Raw genomic sequence first — 25,717 nt, forward strand, 5'->3', positions numbered from 1 at the left:
AATCATGGTGTCTAATCAGCATCTTGGTATGGCACACCTGTGAGGTGGGATGGATTATCTCAGCAAAGGAGAAGTGCTCACTATCACAGATTTAGACTGGTTTGTGAACAATATTTGAGGGAAATGGTGATATTGTGTATGTGGAAAAAGTTTTAGATCGTTGATTTCATCTCATACAAAATGGGAGCAAAACCAAAAGTGTTGCGTTTATATTTTTGTTGAGTGTATATATATATATATATATATATATATATATATATATATATATATATATATATATACGAGGTCTGTCAATAAAGTATAGGTCCTTTTAATTTTTTTCAAAAACTATATGGATTTCATTCATATGTTTTTACGTCAGACATGCTTGAACCCTCGTGCGCATGCATGAGTTTTTCCACGCCTGTCGGTGACGTCATTTGCCTGTGAGCACTGCTTGTGGGAGGAGTCGTCCAGCCCCTAGTTGGAATTCCTTTGTCTGAGAAGTTGCTGAGAGACTGGCGCTTTGTTTGATCAAACTTTTTTCTAAACCTGTGAGACACATCGAATTGGACACGGTTCGAAAAATTAAGCTGGTTTTCCGTGAAAATTTTAACGGCTGATGAGAGATTTTGAGGTGATACTGTCGCTTTAAGGACTTCCCACGGAGCGAGACGTCGCGCAGCGCTCCCAGGCGCCTTGTCAGCCTGTTTCAAGCTGAAAACCTCCACATTTCAGGCTCTATTGATCCAGGACGTCGTGAGAGAACAGAGAAGTTTCACAAGAAGTCGGTTTCAGTATTTTATCCGGATATTCCACTGTTAAAGGAGATTTTTTTTAATGAAAGACGTGCGGACGGATTGCAGCGTCGGCTCGCAGCCGCTGCGACGCTCCGCCACAGGAAAAACACCTCCGTTGGAAGCCTTAAGGACAAGTTGGAACATGTCCAGCTGTTAAACAATTTCTCATATACTCACTCCACTGAAAGCCATCAAAAGCCGCCTGGATTTTACAAATGGTTATCAACACGGAGGTGTTTTTCCTGTGCCGCCGCTCCGCACCGGCTGCGTCCCGACGCGCGGACCCGTCCGCACGTCTTTCATTAAAAAAAATCTACTTTAACAGTGGAATATCCGGATAAAATGCTGAAAACCGACTTCTTCTGAAACTTCTCTGTTCTCTCACGACGTCCTGGGTCAATAGAACCTGAAATGTGGAGGTTTTCAGCTTGAAACAGGCTGATGACGGCGCCTGAGAGCGCTGAGCGACGTCTCGCACCGTGGGAAGTCCTTAAAGCGACAGTATCACCTCAAAATCTCTCATCAGCCGTTAAAATTTTCACCGAAAACCAGCTTAATTTTTCGAACCGTGTCCACTTCGATGTGTCTCACAGGTTTAGAAAAAATTCTGATCAAACAAAGCGCCAGTCTCTCAGCAACTTCTCAGACAAAGGAATTCCGACGAGGGGCTGGACGACTCCTCCCACAAGGAGTGCTCACAGGCGAATGACGTCACCGACAGGCGTGGAAAAACTCACGCATGCGCACGAGGGTTCAAGCATGTCTGATGTAAAAACATATGAATGAAATCCATATAGTTTTTGAAAAAAATAAAAAGGACCTATACTTCATTGACAGCCCTCGTGTATATATATATATATAATATATATATAAAATCAGCCCAGCCTCATTTTTTTTTGTCCTTCCATCATGAAAATATTCAAATTTTCATGGCTTTTTTTTTAAACTCACTATTACTAACCCTACTCCTTCCCCTAACCCTTACCATAACCACCCCCGACCCCACCACTGCACTTTTAATTACGTGCACCCGTCATGGAATTAATTAGAATAAATTTGTGCTCCCATGACGAAAATTTGGCACTTTTCGTGACAATATGACAAACCAATAGATTAATGTATATTTTGTGCTGCTGAATCACGACATGCCATGAGACTACATATATATATATATATATAAACACACATATGTATGTGTGTCAGTGATTTTTGTTTTAAGAAACCACAGAATATTAACATTTAAGAAGATGAAATCAGATAATAATAATAATAAACACTTAAAATAAATAATTAATAACTAGCGCATTGCCCGTGGGGATCCATGAGCTCTAGATTGGGTAATATTTATAAAACTAGGTAGATGACATTCTTAAGGGTGGTAATAAATTGTGCAAAGTTTCTATAATGACTTGGAATGGTGTGTGAGTCCAGAATGTAATTATCAATGTCCATTGTTCACTGTTGTTACACTAACCGTAGTTTCTCCAAAAAATATTAGTCCTATCAATGTTCCATTTTGGCGGCGTTCATCCTTGACCCAAAATACATAAACATACCAAACGGCAAATGTCAGCTCTCCCCAGTTTGTCCGTGATCGAAGTTATACACACACACGCACACACACACAGAGGCCATTTGGCTTTTAATATACAGATTAATGATCAAAAACAGTTTGCAATTAATTTGCGATTCATCTTGTTTTTTTCATCTTTGCAATTAAAGTTTTATCTCTGTAATCCGACACAGTCACAAAGAAACACGTGCTCCTTCATACCGCAACCACATAAAATACAATGTTCAAAGAGGTCAATGTTACCAATTAAAACTTGCTGTGAGGGAGTGAGAGAAGAGTTAGAAAAGTTAAAAGCTGTGATTTTTGCTCTGATGCTCCAGAGTGCAGGTTTCATGATTTCTGCTTTTTTTTTTTTTTTTTTTGCTTTTTGCCTGTTTTTACACTTTTAACAAGCATCACAAACCCACAGAGAAAACAGAGTGACAAGCTCCGCTCAGCAGTAATTGGCTCACCCTGAGCCAATATGGAAGACAGACAGGAGGAGACACAAGGAACCTTCTTCTTCATAATACTAAACAATAATAATAAATAAAAAGGGTCCGTGGACCTACCAGGTGAAGCTTTTCCTCTCCTGTGTGATTTAAAGGCAAGAGATGACAGTTTAAACTGTTCAAAGAGAAAAATGGATTGGTTTTTATCTCAGTGTGAAAGGAGACTTTGATGCAACAGATAAAGAGAAACCATCACGCTGCTTTTACACCCAAAAGCCAAATTCCACTTGGGAGGAGAGAAAATGCTTTTTTCTGTCCCTGGATGCTTTTTTATTGACATCACTGAAATACTGTGCAGGTTTATACTGAAGTCTGCACTTTAAGATCGATGCCCCACTTGCCAGAAGGGGAACACAGGAACCTGTGGAAGTAAATCTGTGCCATCAGAGTTTGAATTAGAATTTTTAAGGTTGAATTTAGCAGGAGGTGGTAATGGTAGGAAATATATATATTTTTTTTCAAATATGCTTACATCCACTTCAGAGATTGTGCATTGTGTAATTTGGGAGATATTTCATATAGGAAGTGGGTATCTGCCATGACAAACCCCCCCCATCCCATGCAAAAAAGAAAACTGCAATATATATACTGTAATTTTAACATCTTTTGAAATATTAGAATGTAACTGTTTTGACTTCATGATTAGTTTTGATGAACCCTGCATTGAACACAACATTCAAATTTATGATATATAATGCTCCTGACTTGGTAGTACTTGTTTTAGAGAAGTCACAAAAGCTACACAAGTACTGATATTATTACAGTAATCATGCAATTACACATGTAATTTCAAGTCACAACATGGCAAGTTGTAGTAAATCACGTGTCATGGCCAAGCCAAAAACAAGATCTCAGGATAAAGAATTTGATAAAACCTTTGACAATGGTTTATGTTTTTAAAGTTTTTGAAGAGCATGGCCTCCTCCTAAGTTCTGTTATTCACACAGTGTGACTGAAATAAAACCTTTGTGAAAGAATTGTGTTTATAAAGTTTTTGAAGAGCATGGACAAACTTTACACAAAGCGGAATAGCCAGATAATTGAAAATAGACCATACTTTGTTACATTCAAGGGGTGGGGGGTTATTTTCAAGATATAGGATTAATTTTGATGCCAAAATGCTGGTATTAATATTGTGAATCATTTCCCAAGTGGATGTATTGAAATTCTGACTTGTGATTTTACCATCTCCTGCTGTTGAATTGTTTTTAGCAACCAAAATCAGACTCTGAAGTTGAATTTCTAAGGTTGAATTTGTTTAGCATCAAAATATTCAGCTTCAAAAACTTCAACCTCAAAAAATTTCTATCTCAAAAAAATATTTCAACCTCAAAAAATAGAAAAGCAGGGAGAAGGAATCGATCTCTGTCTCAATCATTCAACGTTCAGCAATTTAATCACGTGTTCTTCTTCTTTTGATTTGATCTCAGTGTCACATGACCAATGGAGCAAAACACGATTGGCTGGATGACTGAGACAGGGATCGATTGCTGCTCCCTGTTTTTCTATTTTTTGTGGTTGAATTTTTTTAGGCTGAATTTTATTTTAGGTTGAAATTTTTTAGGTTGAGTTTTTTTGAGGTTTAATTTTTTTTTTTTTTTTTTAGGTAGAATTTTTTTAAGGTTTTTATTTATTTATTTATTAGTTTTTAAGGCTGAATATTTTGATGCTAAACAAATTCAACCTTAGAAATTCAACTTCAAACTCTGATTTTGATGCTAAAAAAATTCAATCTTTAAAATTCAAACTCAAATCTTACTTGTGTGAAGCGCCTTGAGGCAACTTTGTTGTGATTTGGCGCCATATAAATGAAAATAAACTGAAATTGAAACTCTGATGGCACAGATTTACTTCCATAGAAACCCACCCTGTCAATACATCCATCACATTACAACCATGCCCTCATAACTTTACACCAAGATAACTTGAATATAGTTTTACAGAATTCCACTAAATTTGAACTAGGCATCCTAAGCTATTGTATTTTGGGTCACTTTGAATATCAGCATGATTTAGTTTCAGGAAAAAAAAAAACTCTAATAACCAAACTCGTATTGATTCTTGTGGCTATGATAACTTGAACAAAACAGGTCAGATTTTCAGTTAATTTGAACCAGACATCCCGGATGAGGGCATATCAGATGAGATTAAATTTGAGCACGATCAAGTTTCAGGAATAGCCTCTAGGGACTGCCCACTTTATGGAACAGTATTGAATTCTTGTGCTGATGACATTTTGAACAAAACTGATTGGATTTTCACCAAATATGAGCTGAATATCCCAAATTAGTGTCATTGAATTTCTTCATGACCCTTGAAAGCCCACAGATTTTACCATTTTATTGTGGTTTATTATACCCTGGCATCCATAATTTTTTTTGTCCAGCACGAGCTGGTTTTTCATGTCCCTTCTCTTAAAACTATCTACAAAATCACCAATATTTGATCTCCATAAATTAGGAACCTTCCAATTTTGAGTTTTGAATGCATACCTGACCCATTGACCCATAAATCACAATACGCTTGTGCAGTTTTGGTCGGCAAGACAGTTGTGTTTCTGTTTTGTTTTTTCTTCAAATACAGTACTGTAACACAAAATGCATGTTTCAATGAATATCTCGTAATTTATTTGTAAAGCCACCAAGTCAGCGGGAAGGCAATGCTGCAGTGAGTCAGACTTTAATTTTCATGTCATCACGCTGTTTTTCTTTCATTCATGATCACAGGTGACCTGAAATAGATTGTTCTGCTTTTATACGACACAGATCGGGGCCGTGTTCCAAGGTAATAAGTGCTCTGGAGAGTCATATCCGTGATTAATTTTTTTTGTAAACACACATTTCCCTGTGAGCTGTCCATGGTGCTGATCAGACTGGGAGCACATTAATGTAGCATCAAACAAGTAAAAATAAATAACGTAAAAATAATGGTGCAAGATAAATGTGCAAATAAATGTGAGCTATCTTGTAAATGTGACAGAATTTATTGTTAAAATGGAGCTTTGTATTGTGATCTGCAGTAACTTTAACTGTTTTGGGCAAGTGTCCTTTGGGGACAGATTGAATCTCATATCAAGCAATAATATGTTTCATAAATTTACACACATCCATTGTCTTTCTCTCATCCCTGCAGGAATGAACATGCATGTGTGCTGGAAAATAAAATACACAGGCAAAAAGGTGGATTCAACAAATCAGGCACTGAAACAGAAAACTGAATGTGACAGAAAAGCAGCATTTTTAGGTAATAAACTCTAAAAATTGCTGTGGTCCAAACTGAAGTGATACAAACGCTAATAACACATACACACACACACAAAAAATCATATATACTGAAACTGGAAAATATGAATTATCTAAGGTTTGATTTATGAGCTGTCACAGAATTGTGGGACTTTGAGGATGCCTAATGTGAAACCTCATCCATACCGGCCGTAACTTTGTAAAGATGAACTATTTTGAATATTGTGTATTCTGTCAGGCAATTTCCCCCCATTTCAAACAAACAAAATAATCTGAGTGAACCTTTAAAGCTACAGTGTGTAGGATTTAGAGGTGTTTATTGGGGATGGTATCGAGAACCGGTTCCTTTCAGGTATCGTTAAGAAATGATTCGATCCACTGACATTAATAAGCTTTTTGCTTAACGATTCCGTTATCGGTCCTTCAGAGTGGCCGTTGTTTTAGGGGGTGTTTGTCAGGAAAATGATCATTTCTCTACATTGATTACAGACCCTGCAGCGGGTCCATAATTCCTCTGTTCTGTTCACACAGCTCCAAACGCTGCGCGGCTCTCTGCTAGTCAAGTTAGAACGATAGAGGCCATTCGGAATTAATAAATTCAAAGTGAAAAACCCTTTTGTTTATTTTTATTTATGTCCAGAGATCAAGGATACAGTGACCAATTTCATATTTATTTACTTTAAGACTCAATGAAATACATAGAAAACCCGTAAAGCCTACTTTTAGTACAAAATTCACAAGAGGTATCGATAAGGGAATCAATAAGGAATCGGATCGATAAGCAGAATCGATAATGGCATCGATATCGCTAAAATCTTATCAATACCCATCCCTAGTGTTTATTAGCAGAAATGTAATGGAGCATTCATAACCATCTGTACATTCAATGAACCTGTAATATCTACATGGGAGTAACTATTTTGACATGGTGGCCTCCAGGAGGGGGCCCCCTCCTGGAGGCCACCATGTCAAAATAGTTACTCTACCTTTCCCGTTGTGTAGCACGGCTGCACTGCTCCCCTGCAGGTTGAAGCCCCTTTCACACCGGGCCAACATGTAGCTGTGGCATGATGTGGTAATGGAATGAAATGGGGACTTTTAATAACAAAACGGGGGTAAAACGTAGCGAAATGGAGCAGACTGACTTCAAATATGATTCAATTAAGTACTTTTATTTCATTTTTTTTTAGCAAAATGGGGCGAAATGGGGACTGGTAATAACAAAATGGGGGTAAAACTTAACAAAATGCAGCAGACTGACTCATTGACCCAAGTTTCATCTCTTGAAAGCCAGATGGCGCACCTGCCCCCTAATACATGTACTGAGTGCATCTCACAAAAAACACAAAAGCCAAAAAACAATTAAAGTACTTATTTGGAGTGAGTCTGGTTCACTCTGCTCCATTTCGTTACATTTTACCCCCATTTCATGATTATCAGTCCCCATTTCGTATTTTAGTATGGCCCAGTTAGGAAGCCATATCAAAAACTGACGTGTCTGCAGGGGGCGCCACACTGCCACTGTAGATTAGGTATTGTAGGAGAAGAAAAAAGACAGTCCATTTTCTGTCTGCGTGGTGTGATGTGACGTTGATCTAGTGTTGGGGTGTGTTTCAGTCAGACACTCCCAAGAGGAGGGAGAACATCTGCTTCCTGTGAGGTCCTGACACAAGAAATTACAGATTTAATCAAGTTCTCCCTCTCTGTCGCTCGTCACTCCACCTCCTCCCGCTCCCTTACATCGGACATGTCGTTAGGCCGCTCGCTCTCCTCTACACATTATGTTTTTCCTCATCAACATTTGCCTCCTGCTCCTCGGTCCACCCACATCCCAGCTCCCTCACTCAGCTGTGTCGAGGTCACACAAGGAGCCGAGCTGGCCTCCTTCTGTTTTCCGAGTCTTAGTTAAACTTCGGTTATGTCGGCTGAACGCCCGCAGCAGCGCAAAACCCCAGAGAGTCGGCGGCTTCAGACCATCACTTCACACAGCAAAGGAAATGCAGTAAAAACTGTAGTGGAGAGATGGAGCGAGAGGAAGGGAAGCGATACAGCTCATTGTGATTGGTACTAGTAAAACTGTATTATTCCAGAATAACACAACTATAGCAAAAGTACTTCAAGCCGTATTTATCATTTTCCACCATGGATGTTGTGTTTTTATTCACATTTTTGTGTCAACATCGCAAAAGGACACGGGTCCCTGTCTGTACTTTTTTATCTTTGATCCCCAGTTCTTTGATCCTGCAATCACAATAGCTGATTAAGTCAACAATCAGGATCGAAGGTTAGAATCGCTGTTTCATCCTGATTCCTGCTTATAGATCAAAGATCAAAGGGGTGGTTCTTGCCTTTGATCTTTGACTTAAAAAACAGCCTCTGCATTCAAAACATAACCTCCCTGATGATGATAACAGAGCTATCATCACAATCAAAGTTCAGCAGTAGGGATCTTGGATAATCACCATCAATGTTCAGCAGTGAGGATCTCAGTTCAGGAGTGGAGATCTCGGGTCATCACCATCAAAGTTCAGGATCATAGGTGCATGAGCAAGATTAAGTGTCAGCATCAAAGTTGAGTCATGGAGATCAAAGGTCAGCAGACAGGATCAAAAATCAGTAATCAAAGATGAACAATCAGAAACATCCATAAGTGCCAAAAAGGTAGCAATCAGGATTGAAAAATGTTTGAGAAGTGATTACATGACTATTTTTCTCTTTGAATAGAAAAAAGAAAGAGATCAAAGGAAAATTTCAGGAATGTAAACAGTGGAATATTGAACCTTGAGGGAGGTATGCATTCTCAGTGCCCTACAAGTTGTATTGCAAAATCCTTGTCCATTTTGTTATAGAAAAGTAATACGGTAGAATATAGTTAAGGAGACCCGGTGTCAACGTTACTTCAATCAAATGTGATTCGAAGGCTCATCCAACCCCAAACACTAGAATTATACAGATTTATTTTGCTGGTCATAGCTTGTGGGGTATTAATATCATTGATATAAACTGACAGAAGCAATTTTTTGACTGAGTCCAAAAATTTTAAAGACAATAACTTGCAAGAAAATGCACATAAGGACTTCCAATTTTGCATGTCCATGAATACTCATATGAAGATGAACTAGTTGGAATTTGGTGCATCTGGTTGTTTTCAGTCATGAGATACTGATAGATTATTGATTACCATGTTATCAATCATTCATATGATCCCATTCTGCCACCAAAATCTTATACATACGACAGCAGGCGATCATGCAAAACCACCACCGATTTCTGTATTAGTGTGTGCGTGTGCGTGTGTGTGTGGGTGTTTCTCCTTTTATGAAATCATTTCAGAGACTCCCAGCCTCTATATTATTCCGATATGTGTTTAATTTTGATAACGGTTGATGTGCACGCTCATAGTCTGTTAAAGCTCCTGCACTGACAACACCTGAAGCACAGAGTGCTAAGGAGAATCCTTGAACAACCGCCAAGTGAAATCACAGAAACCCACAACGCCAACATGCACACAAACCACTGTTCAACAATCTCTGCAAACCTTTGGCAGCCTCTCCGAGGAAAAGTAATCACAAGTCAACTAATCCATCCCACAATCAACCCACACCGAGTGTGGACACCTGATAATCCCGTTATAAAAGCACCAACACACACAGAAAAGGACGCACTGACCCATAGCAAAGAAAGGGATCCCCAGCAGCGTGGAGTTGAACTTTCCATCCGATATAAAGAAGATCCCCGCGGCTGTCACGTTGGCGATGCAGATGGTGAGAACGCCCAGGAGGCCCAGGAATGGCTTCCCTCTCAGGCAGTCCCGCATGGAGCTGGAGATGGTGGCAGCCAGCAGCACCAGCACCAGGCTGACCAGCACCTCCCCCTTGGCCAAAACGCCAGTCTGGTGGAAGTCCCGCCACAAACTGAAGGAAGTGAGCGACTGGATGTGGAGCTGGTCCGTCGCGTGGGGCGCCTCAGCCGTAGACAACCGACTGACCAGGGCACAGAACTCGTTCTCCCAGCGCTCGGCGATGACGTCCTGCACCACAGGTCCATGGTTGCGGAGGTAGTATGTGATCTGGACAGCACGGGCGAACTTGACCTGCTGGTCACGGCTGTTGGGTGAAAAAGACACCCCGCCCAGCTGGTGGCCGATGAAGGATACGCGGCCGTCCTGCAAGGAAAGGCCATGGAGAGAAGTCTGATTAGCTATGACATCGGCAGGAAAAACATCCATAAATACCATTCCTCATGTTTTCAAAGATTCTGGCTCAACATCAGTCATGACTGTCAAAGCACGTGTTTTACTTTGAACAGCAACAGGGAAACACACAGACCAGCACCAGTGATTAGACTGCTGCGCTCAACGTTTCAACGCACAGGCGCCGCACCAGTGGTTAGACTGCCGCGCCCAATGTTTCAACGCATAGGTGCCAGTGATTAGACTTCTGCACTCAATGCTTCAACTCACAGTTGCCGCACCAGTGATTAGACTGCTGTGCCCAACGTTTCAACGCACAGGCGCCGCACCAGTGGTTAGACTGCCGTGCCCAACGTTTCAATGCATAGTTGCCAGTGATTAGACTTCTGCACTCAACGCTTCAATGCACAGGCGCCGCACCAGTGATTAGACTGCTGTGCCCAATGTTTCAATGCACAGGCGCCGCACCAGTGATTAGACTGCCGCGCCCAACGTCTCAACGCACAGTTGCCAGTGATTAGACTTCTGCGCTCAATGTTTCAACGCACAGTTGGTAGTGATTAGACTTCTGCGCTCAATGTTTCAATGCACAGTTGCCAGTGATTAGACTTCTGCGCTCAATGTTTCAACGCACAGTTGCCAGTGATTAGACTTCTGCGCTCAATGTTTCAACGCACAGTTGCCAGTGATTAGACTTCTGCGCTCAACATTTCAACGCACAGTTGGTAGTGATTAGACTTCTGCGCTCAGCGTTTCAACGCACAGTTGCCAGTGATTAGACTGCTGCGCCCAATGTTTCAACGCACAGTTGGAAGTGATTAGACTGCTGCGCCCAATGTTTCAACGCACAGTTGGAAGTGATTAGACTGCTGCGCCCAATGTTTTAACGCACAGTTGGCAGTGATTAGACTGCTGCGCCCAACGTTTCAACGCACAGTTGCCAGTGATTAGACTTCTACGCTCAACATTTCAACGCACAGTTGGTAGTGATTAGACTTCTGCGCTCAACGTTTCAACGCACAGTTGGCAGTGATTAGACTGCTGCGCCCAATGTTTCAACGCACAGTTGGCAGTGATTAGACTGCTGCGCCCAATGTTTCAACGCACAGTTGGCAGTGATTAGACTGCTGCGCCCAATGTTTCAACGCACAGTTGGCAGTGATTAGACTGCTGCGCCCAATGTTTCAACGCACAGTTGGCAGTGATTAGACTGCTGTGCCCAATGTTTCAACGCACAGTTGGCAGTGATTAGACTGCTGCGCTCAATGTTTCAACGCACAGCTGGCAGTGGTGGTGGCCAAAGCAGGGGTGGTGGCCAAGTGGTTAATGCGCTTGGTTTCAGTTCAGAAGGTTCCGCGTTCAAATCCCACCCCTGTCACATTTCTTCATGTAATGTGGAGTTGCGTCAGGAAGGGCATCCGGTGTAAAAACTTGTGCCAATTCAACATGCAGATCCACCTTGGATTTGCTGTGGCGACTCCGAGTGCAAACAAGGGAGCAGCCGAAGGGACTTACTTTTAGGCTGCCGCGCCCAATGTTTCAACGCACAGTTGCCAGTGATTAGACTGCCACACCCAATGTTTCAATGTACACGCGCCGCACCAGTGGTTAAACTGCTGCGCCCAACATTTCAACATACAGGCGCCGCACCAGTGATTAGACTGCTGGACCCAACGTTTCAAACACACAGGCACCATTGCAGCTTTTCCCCCAAAATGATTCAGTTTGGGGATTCTTCAACGCTAAATAAATAAATAAATAAATAAAATTAAAATGGGTCATACTACTGTTTTTCCAGCAACAATCAAGATTCTTAAAATAAATACTATACATGCTTCAGACACTGAGGTGAATCATCCTTAAAAGACAAAAAGAAAGGGGGGAAAAGTCGAAGTCAGTAAAGTTATGAAGCTTTTCCATAAATTGCCTGATTTCTGGATATGTATTGCAATGTGCTTTATACCAGACATTGCATCAGTATGGCGTGTTTGAATATTGATTGGCTGCAAAAAAAAAAGAAAAGAAAAAAAAAACCTGCCATGTGCATTCAATAGTCCTGTCAACATGGTACCTTCATCCACCTCTAATTTCAAGAAAATTTGTTTCACTGCGGTGCATTTTAGTATGACGCCTCATTCTATAAGTCCTTTAAAATAAGTAAAACTGACATAAATTAAGTCCAGGACATATTCGGTGACTTGGGAATGTTCATGTATCCATCCCCTGAGTGAAAACTGGCTGTAAAAGTGATTTAATATTTATATTGACTACAAACTGGCCCTGTTTCAACTTGTTTTTTGGACTGTTGCAGGTCTTAAATGCAGGAATGGATGTATATTAATAAATGAAATGAAGTTGATCTCAAACATGAAATATCTCAGATTCATATTGTGAAATAGAAGTCAAAGTAAATGTAAGGATACCTGACGTTTTTTTTCATATCACCCCCACTTTTTCTGTTTTGGGATTGTAGCTTAATTTAAAGCTGTACAGCCTTTCAAATTTCCCAAAACTGAAAAAAGAAAAAAAAAAGTTTCTACTGAAAACAAAGCATTTTAACTTGGTTTATTTTTTTTTAACATGTTACAAAATTCCAGTGCATTTTAATGAAGATAACATTTATCTGTGGGGAATTCCATAGTAAATATTGTCTTTTCCTTCTAATGCAGTTAGATGAAACATATGTGCAAGAGCGAGGTTTTTAGATTACCTTTGAACTGACCCACTTGCATGATGCACATTCCCGAGGTGTGCATGCTAACGTCCATAAAATGGCTTGTAAATCACTTTCATAGGTGTTATTTGGCTACAAAAACAATGTTTTTAAATTTAGAACTGTTTATTTCTTGCTAACTTTTACAAAATATATTAGAAAAAATATAAAAATTTTTTTACAAAAGCAAGCTGTTTCTGAGCATTTTCCGCTATCTTGGTTTGATTTTGTTTTGAGCAAGCAGCCAGGTGATGTCACGCTGCTTTAATTTTTTTTTTTTACTCTAATTGGCTGTTGCCATGTCCTTCCCAGCATCCTTGTGAAGCTGGAGGGAAGCCCCCACGCGATCTATGAAGTCACTACCAAATGTATGTCATGGTGTCTGATTGCTTGAATTTGTACCCTTCAGGGGTCGAAATTCTAAATTGTTTCTCGATTGCACCAATTTTCCTCATGTTGACATATGAATCCTTTGTTTAAATGCTAAGGAATAAAATTATAGTGGCGCCAAAGAAAATTAATTTCATGATTTAAATCTTAAAAAACAAAACAAAAACAAACCATGGGCCACGCAGCTTTAATTTGTAGTTTCATTTGCAGTTAAAATTTAGTATTCATCCCAGGTGATGAGATTAAAAATGAACACGTTCCCAAACCTGGAGTTCTTAAGTTTGATGTGTTAACACTTAGATGTTTGAATTGAGCGGCGGACAAATGCTGCATTTGAGCTGCGAGGTCAAAATGTAGATCAAAATTTAATACGGCACATTTTTGCAGCTCTCACAGACACACTTGCATCTAAAACGAGTAATTTCATGACTGCGTACAACCGTTTGTGCACAAAGCTCAAACCAGCACACATTTCAAGCACAACTCGGACAAAATGTTTTATCTGTAAACTTGCAGCTCTGAAAAACGGGGGTGTGCAGCATTGTGACAGGAGCCATTTTTCTCTGTAACTTGCAAAAACGCCTGCTCCAATCACACCGTAAATAAACGACTTATCTGCATATAACTTTGCTCGTTATTCCTGTTTGTAGTAAATGTGCTGGTAAGCAGTTCAGCAGTAATGATTTAATGAAAATCCGCCCTTTCCTGGCAACTTAAGCAGATTAGTTACAAAATAAAAAAGGGCAAAAGCTGCAGGAGCAGAGATGTCAAAATAGGACAACCAAAAGCACATTAGTTCTCACCAGCCAGAACCTTTGCAATGACTCGATTTATTTACAAGTTAGAGCCTATGGCATGTTTAAGAATACAAAGTGATACAGTGCTGGAGGATTGATTTCACTGTTAATGTCATAGGTTTTTTTTTTTGTTTTTGTTTTTTTTTTACAGTGTAGGTTAGACATTCACCTTTAATTCAAGAGGTTTAATAAAACTTTTGCTTTAAGCAATTAGGAATTACAGCCATAGTCCCTCATTTTCAGAGACCATTAGTAACTGGACAAACTCAATATAAGTATTGGTGTTGATACAAATCATCACTTTTACAGACAGTTTTCTTGATATAAGTCAAGCGGTGGATGCATGAAAATGTCGTAGTCAGTGACTATGTCTTGGACTTTATTTACATTTGTTATTAAGGAACATAAATTTATTTGTGAACTTTAAAGCAGCTGCTCTGCTCTGTGTCAGCCTGATCCCATCAGATCTCAGAAGCTAAGCAGCGAAGGATCTGGTTAGTACTTAGATGGGAGACCTCTTTGGAACACCAGCAGCTGCGTGTTTCTCCAGGTGAAACTGGAGTTGCATCAGGAAGGGCATCTGGCGTAGAACCTGTGCCAAATAGTGATGCGGATCTGGCTGTATCCACTGTGGCGACCCCCCCCACCCCCCCCCAAAAAAAAAAAAAAAAATGGGAGCAACAACAACAACAACATTTATAAACTTTAAAATCATTTTGATGTTGTAATATACACCATCAAATAATATAAAGAGTTTAAGACCAGTAGACTCTTTAGGACCAGTGGACCCTAGGACCAGTAGACCCTATAGGACCATTGGACCCTATAGGTCCATTGGACACTAAGACTAGTGGACCCTAGGACCAGTAGACCCTATAGGACCATTGGACCCTGAGACCAGTGGACCCTATAGGACTGTTGGAACCTAGGACCAGTAGACCCTATCAGACCATTGGACCCTAGGACCAGTAAACCGTATACGACCATTGGAACCTAGGACCAGTAGACTCTATAGGACCAATGGACCCTAAGACTAGTGGTCCCTAGGACCAGTAGACCCTATCAGACCATTGGACCCTAGGACCAGTAGATGCTATAGGTCCATTGGACCCTAAGACTGGTGGAGCCTAGGACCAGTGGACTCTATAGGACCATTGGACCCTGGGACCAGTGGTCGCTATAGGATAATTGGAACCTAGGACCAGTAGATCCTATAGGACCAGTGGACCCTGGGACTAGTGGGCCCTAGGACCAGTAGACCCTATAAGACCATTGGACCCTAGGACTAGCAGACCCTAGGACCAGTAGACCCTATAAGACCATTGGCCCCTGTGACTAGTAGACACTAGGATCAGTAGACCCTAGTGGACCCTAGGACCAGTAGACCCAATAGGACCATTGGACACTCGGACCAGTAGACCCTATAGGACCATTGGACACTCGGACCAGTAGACCCTATAGGACCATTGGACCCTGGGACCAGTGGACGCTATAGGACCAATGGAACCTAGGACCAGTAGACTTTATAGGACCATTGGACCCTGGGACTAGTGGACCCTAGGACCAGTAGACCCTATAAGACCATTGGACCCTAGGTCTAGTAGACCCTAGGACCAGTAGACCCTATAGGCCCATTGGACACTGGGACTAGTGGACCCTAGGAGCAGTAGACCCTGGGACTAGTGGACTTTAGGACCAGTAGACCCTATAGGACCACTGGACCCTAGAACCAGTGGGCCCTCCCCATATGTATGCATGCCGCAGAGGACACATCTGTCCTCAAACAGTAACTCACTAAAACCCCCCATAAACTCAAATCTGTGCCTCGTCCTCCAGTGATGTCCATGAATATGCAGAGTGTTGAACCTGTTTCTGCACATCAGCGGGTATTTTTTCCTGCTGCCTCTCAGCCGCTACCTTCACCTCCAGTTTTGTCATTTATTAAAGAGAAGGGGGCATGCGAAACAAGCCCACCTTAACTTGACATCCCCGTACGCCGCCGTAACGATCCAATAACCTAATGCGGGCCGAACACATAATGTAACAAGAAGTGAGAGCTTGTCCAACAATATTATTATCATTAGAAGACATGTAATGCAGAAACGCCGCACCTTCAGCCCTGAACTACAATTTCACTGACTGTCAGCACATTTAGCGAGGGAGACCCACAGCGTTCGCTATTAGTTGCTTTTAGACTCATTAACTGAAAATCACAACTTCATTATCTAATTGTGATCACAATCATGCAGTCACAAATTACAAATTTTCACGGTACTACTTTTATTTAATCCTGAGATAACATGATATTATCTCAACATATCAAACACTTTTTTGTTACTTGTGTGTGTGTGGTTATATATACACATATATAACGAATGTGACATTAGTACTGCTCGGTCTAATCAGGAGATCACACAAAGTCGACTTTAATGACAATAGTTGAATTGCATGTTTTAAATGTAGGGCGAGTCATTTAAAGAAAAGAAAACATGACTATATTACGCATTAAAGCTACAGTGTGCAGGATTTACAAGTGTTTATTCACATAAATGTAATAAAGCATTCATAATTATCTATTCATGAGAGTATAAATACCTGTCAAAATGAATCAATGTGTTTTCATAAGCTTACAATGAGCCTTTTATATCTACATGGGAATGGGCCCCCTCAGGGGGTAAAAAAAAATTGGAGGAATACCCCAACAGTCACATTAGCAACAAGCAACAGAGGCGAAGCGATGACTTGCCATTCATTTTCAATCAGAGTGGCCACTTTGCAGCAATAGGAGGCAGCTAGGTAGCGCCAAAATCAACAAGAACTCTTTTTTTATGCAAATGCTGCGTGATGCAACACTCCGACTCCCAATCCGAGTAAATACACAGTGTGACGTCAGCTGTATTTCTGTATAAAGATCATATTTTTAGCATTTTTCTCATATATTGTAAAAGTTAGCAAGTAATAAACACTTCTAAATCTAAAAATGTTGATGCTTATTACCAGCAGGCTTATTTTATGTTATTTCATTTTCCCCCACTTATATTTAGATATTTAGATATTTTATAGTATATTTTATAGTTAGTTTATATATATATATATATATATATATATATATATATATATATATATATATATATATATATATATATATATATATATATATATAAAATATATGAATTCGTGCTCCCACTGCAAAAATTATTCACTTTCATGACAGTATCATGAATGATAGATTAATTTGCTTTTCATGATGCCAACTCATGATACTATCGTGATACTTTTGTGATACTAAATTTGGTGATACTATCCAATTCAATGGATTGGAAAGTATCACTAAATTTAGGGTGACGTGGGGTTACGGTTGTCGTTAAGGTTAAAAATAGTGACTGATATCACAATAATGTGACACATTTCCTGATGGTATCATGGGGAAAAAACAAACACAAATGTGAGACTGGGCTTCATATATATAAGGCAAGACAACATGAGTCGCCTTCACCAAAGAAGCAAAAACATGAAAGGAAATAAAATGTGACTGGCAATGTCATAATGCAATCTGCAACCTCACCACTAGATGGCGATAAAGCCTACACACTGTAGCTTTAATCCACAGGATTTTCAATTATATGAAATATCAAGTAATGGGCAGGTTGGGAAAGCCAACAATTTTGCACCACATTAGCCCTCGTGTGCACAAAAAAAGTGACTCCGCGCACTACAGTACGTGCCGAGCATTGGGAAAGCAAAAGGATGTGTTTGTTATGACTCAAGGCGATCACATATCCAGATGCTGCTGTAATAACATCAGCACTTCAACAAGCAATCAATAATCTTCAGTTAGGCATCACACCTCAGCATAGATGTATAAATGTAGAGTGGAACCTCATTCCAGCAGCTGGCATGAATTCATGCTGCTCACGTTCCCTTTTTTACTGCAGTTATTATACATCCAGATGGAATTTTGGGATTTTAACCAAATCATATTTATTACTTTTTAAAAATTCCCTCTGGACTACACTACGGAGCCCCGCCTTCTTTACATTTTATTGCAAAGTAGATGTATTACCTAAAAGATTTGGGGCCCTTACGTGATGATCTACAGTTAACGGCCCCAAGTGTGTAGCAACTGTATTAATATCGTGTCTGCCTCCACTTTGATATTTATGCGGTACACACTTATGGGTTTTATTTAGTCACTTAATAAAGGATGTATTTTGGGCGTAACATGGATTCCATCAATCAGATTGTCATGTGTTGTTCCCTGATACCTTACTATTTAGATGACAGATGTAAATTTTTTTTTGGCAAGGGAGCAAGATCTATGCGCCAAGCATCACAAAAATTATTTACGGGAGCAGCAGTCCACCACGGCTCCCTGAGGTGAAGCAGCCAAGCCATAAAAGGCCCCCGCTATGGCCAGCTCTGCCTTGATGTGAATCTCAGAAAAGAAGACAACCAGCTAAAAAATATGGCACAAACCAGTCTTTAAAATTTCGCTTTGTACTTTACCAAAAGTTTTATTTCCCTTTTTCAGTGTAGGTTTTAGTTTGAATGATGGCGCTGCACAAATAACATAAAAACACTGCGCTCTATGGTGCAATCAATTTATGGTGCCTCATGATAGCAGTGCGCCAACATTGCACCTAACTCCACCTCATTTAAGACCACTGCACCCATGGGAGCAAGTATGTTTAGTTTTGTAAAGAGGTGAGTGCTGGGGTCAAAACCACAACTCGTGTATCTTGTTCCACATCTCTAACTGCTGGATGCGCGATCTCTGTTTTGTTAGAAATTACATACTGGAAGTTCCTGTTTAAACCTCAGCAAAAAGGATCACGCGTGAAATAAACTTAAGAGAATGTAAAGTATCAAGGCAGACAAGCTGTAACACCAATCCAAACATCTCCTTTGCCAAAAGCTTGTGAAACAACTTATCATGGAGGCTTTGATGATGCTGGTAGTATGGTAATGTGATGACTGTCAAACAGTATTTAAATTCTTATGTTATGGTTTATAAGTCACATTGCCTTTTTTTAATCTGACTGATCTTGCGTCTTAAATTTCAAAGCGACTTTTGTCAAAGATATACTGCATGAGCTATGGCCACAAGATGGGACAGTCTACACCTGTGGCAAGCTGCTCCTGTATACTGATCTGAATGAAGTACTGTCAGGTTCAACTTAAGAACAGAAGATGGTAGTACTACACCATTAAGCTGGATGCTAACCACCATAAAACAAGGTCTGAATGAAACAGAAGTTTTGGCTCTTCAAGAATGAAATGATTAAATCATGCTCTCAAACTGAAAGACCATGTTCTTGAACAATGGAATAATCTTCACGCTACTTGGAACTCTACTTCTTTGCACTTTGTGCGACAGTCAAAACTGCAACAAGGAGGACCGCTAGGCTAAGGGAAGCTAATTACAGTAGTGTTCAGAATAATAGTAGTGCTATGTGACTAAAAAGATTAATCCAGGTTTTGAGTATATTTCTTATTGTTACATGGGAAACAAGGTACCAGTAGATTCAGTAGATTCTCACGAATCCAACAATATCAAGCATTCATGATATGCACACTCTTAAGGCTATGAAATTGGGCTATTAGTAAAAAAAAGTAGAAAAGGGGGTGTTCACAATAATAGTAGTGTGGCATTCAGTCAGTGAGTTCGTCAAGTTTGTGGAACAAACAGGTGTGAATCAGGTGTCCCCTATTTAAGGATGAAGCCAGCACCTGCTGAACATACTTTTCTCTTTGAAAGCCTGAGGAAAATGGGACATTCAAGACATTGTTCAGAAGAACAGCGTAGTTTGATTAAAAGGTTGATTGGAGAGGGGAAAACTTATACGCAGATGCAAAAAATGATAGGCTGTTCATCTACAATGATCTCCAATGCTTTAAAATGGACAAAAACAACCAGAGACACGTGGAAGAAAACGGAAAACAACCATCAAAATGGATAGAAGAATAACCAGAATGGCAAAAGCTCACCCACTGATCAGCTCCAGGATCCTCAAAGACAGTCTGGAGTTACCTGTAAGTGCTGTGACAGTTAGAAGACACCTGTGTGAAGCTAATTTATTTGCAAGAATCCCCCGCAAAGTCCCTCTGTTAAATAAAAGACATGTGCAGAAGAGGTTACAATTTGCCAAAGAACACATCAACTGGCCTAAAGAGAAATGGAGGAATATTTTGTGGACTGATGAGAGTAAAATAGTTCTTTTTGGGTCCAAGGGCCACAGACAGTTTGTGAGATGACCCCCCCAAACTCTGAATTCAAGACACAGTTCACAGTGAAGCATGGTGGTGCAAGCATCATGATATGGGCATGTTTCTCCTACTATGGCGTTGGGCCTATATTTCGCATACCAGGTATCATGGATCAGTTTGGATATGTCAAAATACTTGAAGAGGTCATGTTGCCTTATGCTGAAGAGGACATGCCCTTGAAATGGGTGTTTCAACAAGACAATGACCCCAAGCACACTAGTAAACGAGCAAAATCTTGGTTCCAAACCAACAAAATTAATGCCTCGCAGATGTGAAGAAATCATGAAAAACTGTGGTTATACAACTAAATACTAGTTTAGTGATTCACAGGATTGCTAAAAAAGCAGTTTGAACATAGTAGTTTTGAGTTTGTAGCGTCAACAGCAGATGCTACTGTTACTGTGAACATCCCCTTTTCTACTTTTTTACTAATAGCCCAATTTCATAGCCTTAAGAGTGTGCATATCATGAATGCTTGGTCTTGTTGGATTTGTGAGAATCTACTGGTACCTTTTTTCCATGTAACAATAGGAAATATACTCAAAACCTGGATTAATCTTTTTAGTCACATATCACTACTATTATTCTGAACACTACTGTATAATGTCTTAAAAATGCATATACATTTTACATTTACTGAAGTAAACAGATGCATTTAGCTCCTTGAGCTTTTAATCTGTTCAGTGGTGACAAGAAGTAGTTTACTCTTGAGTTGTGTCTACCTCCTACAATAACATTAGTTAGCCCATTAGTTTAGACTCACTAGCATGGTGTTTGGATTATAAATAAATAAATAAGGCACCAGTGAAATCAACTTTGCTTCTTGTTGCATGATCGACTGGGACCACTGCTCTAAAATAAATGCGCCTTATTGAATGATACGATTTAATGCCCTTCTGAAACCGATTTTTGGACAGATGCGACTCCGGTGCAACATATAATCCAAAAAATGATACTTGTTTATTAAATACACCACCCAATTCTCAGACATATTAAAATTAAAGAATGCACATGGCCACTGAGACGCAATAGTCCTGTTTGTGTGTCTACAGCAAAAATCTAAGTTTTCTATTGCCGACACCTTTCGTTGGCCTTGCAAAATTCATAAACCGTATTTGACTCCCTCTTCCAAAAGAATATCCTGCACTGTGCCCTTATCCAAACAGTCTGCAACAGGACAATGAATGGCATCTCCGCGGCACTCAGATACCAACACTGCACAGCTCACACCGCCATGGCAGCTCTCTCTGGAGTTAAATATGTGTTTGTCTGAAACACTGTATGTTGACCCTAGAGAAAGTACTGTAGCATGTACTGTACTTATTTTTACTACTTTTGAAAGTACCTACTTAATGTGAAGTGAGGAAGTATGACTGCTGAGGGCCTATCTTGAAGATGTATTGTTTATCTCCTGATCTACTGCCTAGTGCAAATGGATTTGGGCGTGAATTTGGGCACCCATTGCTATGTAAGCAGCAGAAAAGGTGCTTAAATAAAGTTGTCTGAAGTCTGAAGAAAATATCAGAGCAAACTAGGGTGTGATGGTCATCCTACATTCCCTTTTGAGCCTGACCAATATAAAAAAAATGCAGAAAAACACTTGCTGTTGGAAATGGTGTCATTGTGTAATTTGTCCAGCAGAGTGCGCTGTGGTGGCATTGTGTACAACCCATCACCCCTTGGTTATATTACCTACAAGAGACTGAGTCAAAGCGACCAGCTGCCATCAGTTTCAATTACAGTAGGCATTTTACAGTGACAAGAGACAAGTGGCTGCTACTACAATCCCACCTCTGTGTTGGTGGTTGGTCATATTTCTAATGAAATATAATAAAGTTCATGTTAAACCCCCAAACTATTAAACCTCAATTACATTTCTTTGTCATAAATGTAAACAACAAAATGTTATGAATCACTGACACTTTTTAAATGTGTATATTGGCACATACATCGGCATCATAAATTTTTTTTAAATTCTTAATATTAGTATGTCTCCCCCCCGCCCAAAAAAAAATGCACATTCTGGGCTCAAAGTCCCTTTAATGGTCAGAATATGCTGGAACCTTGTGCACTGCCATTCAGCTCGCAAGGAAACTGATTTGAGCGCAGAAGACACAACATTGGAAGCTACACTGACTGCTAGACATCACATTTTCACGAGTTGGGTGCCCCGTAATGTCACTTTGTGACATGTATGGAAATGCTAACCATAAGCTAAACATAGATAAATGTTCCCTGATGACCCAGAAGTGAGACAGGTGGTTCAGAGAGCTGTCAGAGAGAAATGACACGTGTCTTCCCACTAGTCACAAAATTACGCAATGGGGTCCCCAACTTGTCACATCATGACGGAAAGGGACACTGACCAAGAGTAAAAATGTGACGACTTTAGAGTGAGCATGCATTACTGTAAAAGTTGGAATCCAGTGTTTTCTATAGAGGTGGTTCACTGCCCAAGATGCGACTGTTTCAGCCTTTGAGTTGGACTTCAACGCAAATTCCTGAATGAAGAAGCACCGAGATACAGTATGTTACCTGCAGTACTTTTTGAAATAAGTGAAAAACTGTTTAGTTTGTCCTTAATGGAACAATTGCTATTTGCTGCTACTGAAATTATGGGGTGACGATGGTGGTGGTGGCGGTTGGGGGTGGGCACTGCCATTAAAGCCTCACCTTACAGCCGCCGCTGAATAGAAACATGAAATTGCCCACGTGTGAATCAGGGCTGCAGGCCTGAGTCTGCTCCAGTTTTAGTTCCACTTCATGTGCGCAGTTCCACTTTGGTGTTAACCTTTTTGATTTGTGACCCCTTAATACAAAACTGAATAAATTTTTGAGCCCTTTCAGAAGGCTGCATGATTTTTCATTTAAGGTGGTTTCATCAAAACCTGAGGATCTTGTAGTCATCCTGTTTTATTCAAACATCTGCAGCGCTCCTCCAGGCCTTTGCATCACAGGGAGAAGAAAAATGCACATGCAATCTGGTGCAAATTAGGTATTTGTGATGTTACTGTGATAAATATAACCCGAATTACTACAAAAGGCAGAGGGTGCAAGGATATTGCATCGTCAGCTCATTTTTTTTTCCTTCAAATTTGCAATTTTAGAGCCTCAGAACTTAAATCTGTGTTCGTTTTGACATGTGTAGCTGCTGTGATCTGTTCTGCACACAAGCCGAGGGAGACACTGCATACCCCCCAACCCCCCAAAAAAAACAAAAAACAAAAGAGGCAGAGCAGAGGATATCCCTCCGTGCGTGCGTGCGCGCGTGCGTGCATGCACGGACAATATGCAGCCAGTCACTCCTCCACCCGCATGAGGGGAGGCTGAAAGCTGCAGAGCCGCGGCTGTGTGCGCCACGGAGAGGGATCCCCCCTCGCGCAAACCTACTGTGTTCATTTAGAAATGATTGCAACATGCATGCGTGCGTGCGTGCTGCCTGATGCTGATGCTGCTGCCCGTCACGGCTCCGGTGTGAGGATTCGGGCCCTGCAGCGGCGCCACGAAAGCAGTTCTTCTCACCTTTAATGTCGTGTTGGGATAGCTGACGGGCACCTTATGGAACGTGCTGTTTGAAAGCACAGCCTGCCGGATGTCCTCGAAGATGGTGATGATATCATCCAGCAGGCACCGCTTGTCTCTGTGGCTCAAGACGCAGAGGTGCGCGAACGTGTAATTGAATCCCTTGTAATTGACGCGCAAATCCAACACCTGCTTGTGGACCTGCAGGACCTGATCGGCCAGCTCCAGGATGTTTCCCCCGGACTTGGCCAGCAGGATCAACCTGCCATATCTGCCCGGGGTGTGCAGATCCGAGTAGAGCTTGTGCTTCGACTGGTCGATGGGAAACAGGCTGTTGGCGAGACTTCGCTCGATTTTGGCGAGGCTGTGCGTCGGCGCCACCAGCACCTCCAGGTCCGTCTCCGGCTTGAACCTGCTGAGCACTGTAGATCCGAAAATGATGGTGAGGACGGCGGGCACGGTGAGGAAGAAGACGGGGTGCCTGCTAACGAATAAGCCGAGCCAGTAGAACGAAGCCTTGAGCCCTCTGTGAATCACTTGCCGCAGCATCCTCCACAGAATCCGGCTCGCAGATGCCCCGTCTCCTCGGAAGAAGCACATGTGACATCAGACTCCGATGCCGGGCTTTGAGTCCAAATCGGAAGAGAATTACGCCGGGGTGCAACATGCACGCGACACACGCGCGCACATGCACGCACGCCACAACACCTGGGGAAAAAAAAAAGGTTGGGGAAAAACGAGGAGAAGAAGCGGCACTGCAGCCCCCTGCAAGACTGATGCACGCGCGCCAGCCCGACGATCTCAACCGTACGTCAGTCGCCGAAACGCGTGCGTTTGGTTCGGGTCTGATCCGGATCCATTTCGCCTCCGCGTGACAAGGAGGAGAGAAAACGCGCCGCGTCAGCGCGCTGCGCTGCGCTGCACCGGCTGCAGAAGCAGCGACGAGAGCCGCGCCGGTGGGATGTGCGTGCGTGCGCGCGGGAGTGCGTGCGTCCGCGCGTCTGCTCGTAATGCGCTCATACCAGCAGCGTCGGCCCCCGATTCATGTTTAACCGGAGCCATGTGGAGAAGAGGAGGAGGAGGGAGCATGACGCGTGGGTATGTTCAGCAGTGGAAGCAACATGAGAGTTGTGAATTATTTGGTGACCCACAGTGACTCATGTGGCTCCGTGAATGGGGAAACCCGCACCTTTCCACCGGCTGCAGACAAGCCTTCCCGATTATTTAATTTCAGGCTGTTTACAGAATGGCACTTGGAGCAGGGGCGTAGGCGGAGTTTTTTTTTAAGGGCTGGGGGGGGGGGGGGGGGGGGGAATTCAGTGCCTTTGTATATATGACAGTAAGAAACAGCTTTACTGACTTCATAAAAACTATGAGACACATTCAGTTGATTGGTCGAGCTGGATATACCAAATGAAATGCCTAAAAATATAACAGTTAATTTTATCTTAACTTTACATTTATTATTTGAGTTTATTTCATTGAATGAAATTAACATTTGCTTAAATACTATTTTTTTTAAATATACTTAATTTGTTTGGTAACTTTCATTCAGAGTATATGGAATTAACTAATATACTTACTAGTTTTACTTAAATTTACCGCTATCATCAAGTATATTTAAATGATTTCACTGCTTTTTAAAATTACTTAAATATTTTTAAGTGTAAAATGTTTCACCAAAAAAAAAAAAAAAGAGTACAGCACAGTAACAGTTTTTAGAGTGAAATTTGACCACACACACACACACA

The 25,717-nt window shown here is 41.2% G+C and overlaps 1 protein-coding gene across 1 annotated transcript in view; it reads right to left on the bottom strand.

Moving 5' to 3' along the window:
- ptchd4 (patched domain containing 4) overlaps nucleotides 1-24,667 on the bottom strand; it is a 42,251-nt gene extending 17,584 nt beyond the window's left edge. The window contains exons 1-2 of the mRNA XM_034162101.1: nucleotides 23,967-24,667; nucleotides 9,755-10,250 (exon numbers count right to left, since the gene is read on the bottom strand). Of these exons, the coding sequence (XP_034017992.1) occupies nucleotides 9,755-10,250; nucleotides 23,967-24,566 (1,096 nt within the window). The 5' untranslated portion in view covers nucleotides 24,567-24,667. The remainder of the gene's footprint in view (nucleotides 1-9,754; nucleotides 10,251-23,966) is intronic.
- Between the last annotated feature and the right edge of the window lie 1,050 nt (nucleotides 24,668-25,717).

The sequence above is a fragment of the Thalassophryne amazonica genome, chromosome 21, assembly GCF_902500255.1.
Source record: "Thalassophryne amazonica chromosome 21, fThaAma1.1, whole genome shotgun sequence".
Taxonomy (NCBI): domain Eukaryota; kingdom Metazoa; phylum Chordata; class Actinopteri; order Batrachoidiformes; family Batrachoididae; genus Thalassophryne; species Thalassophryne amazonica.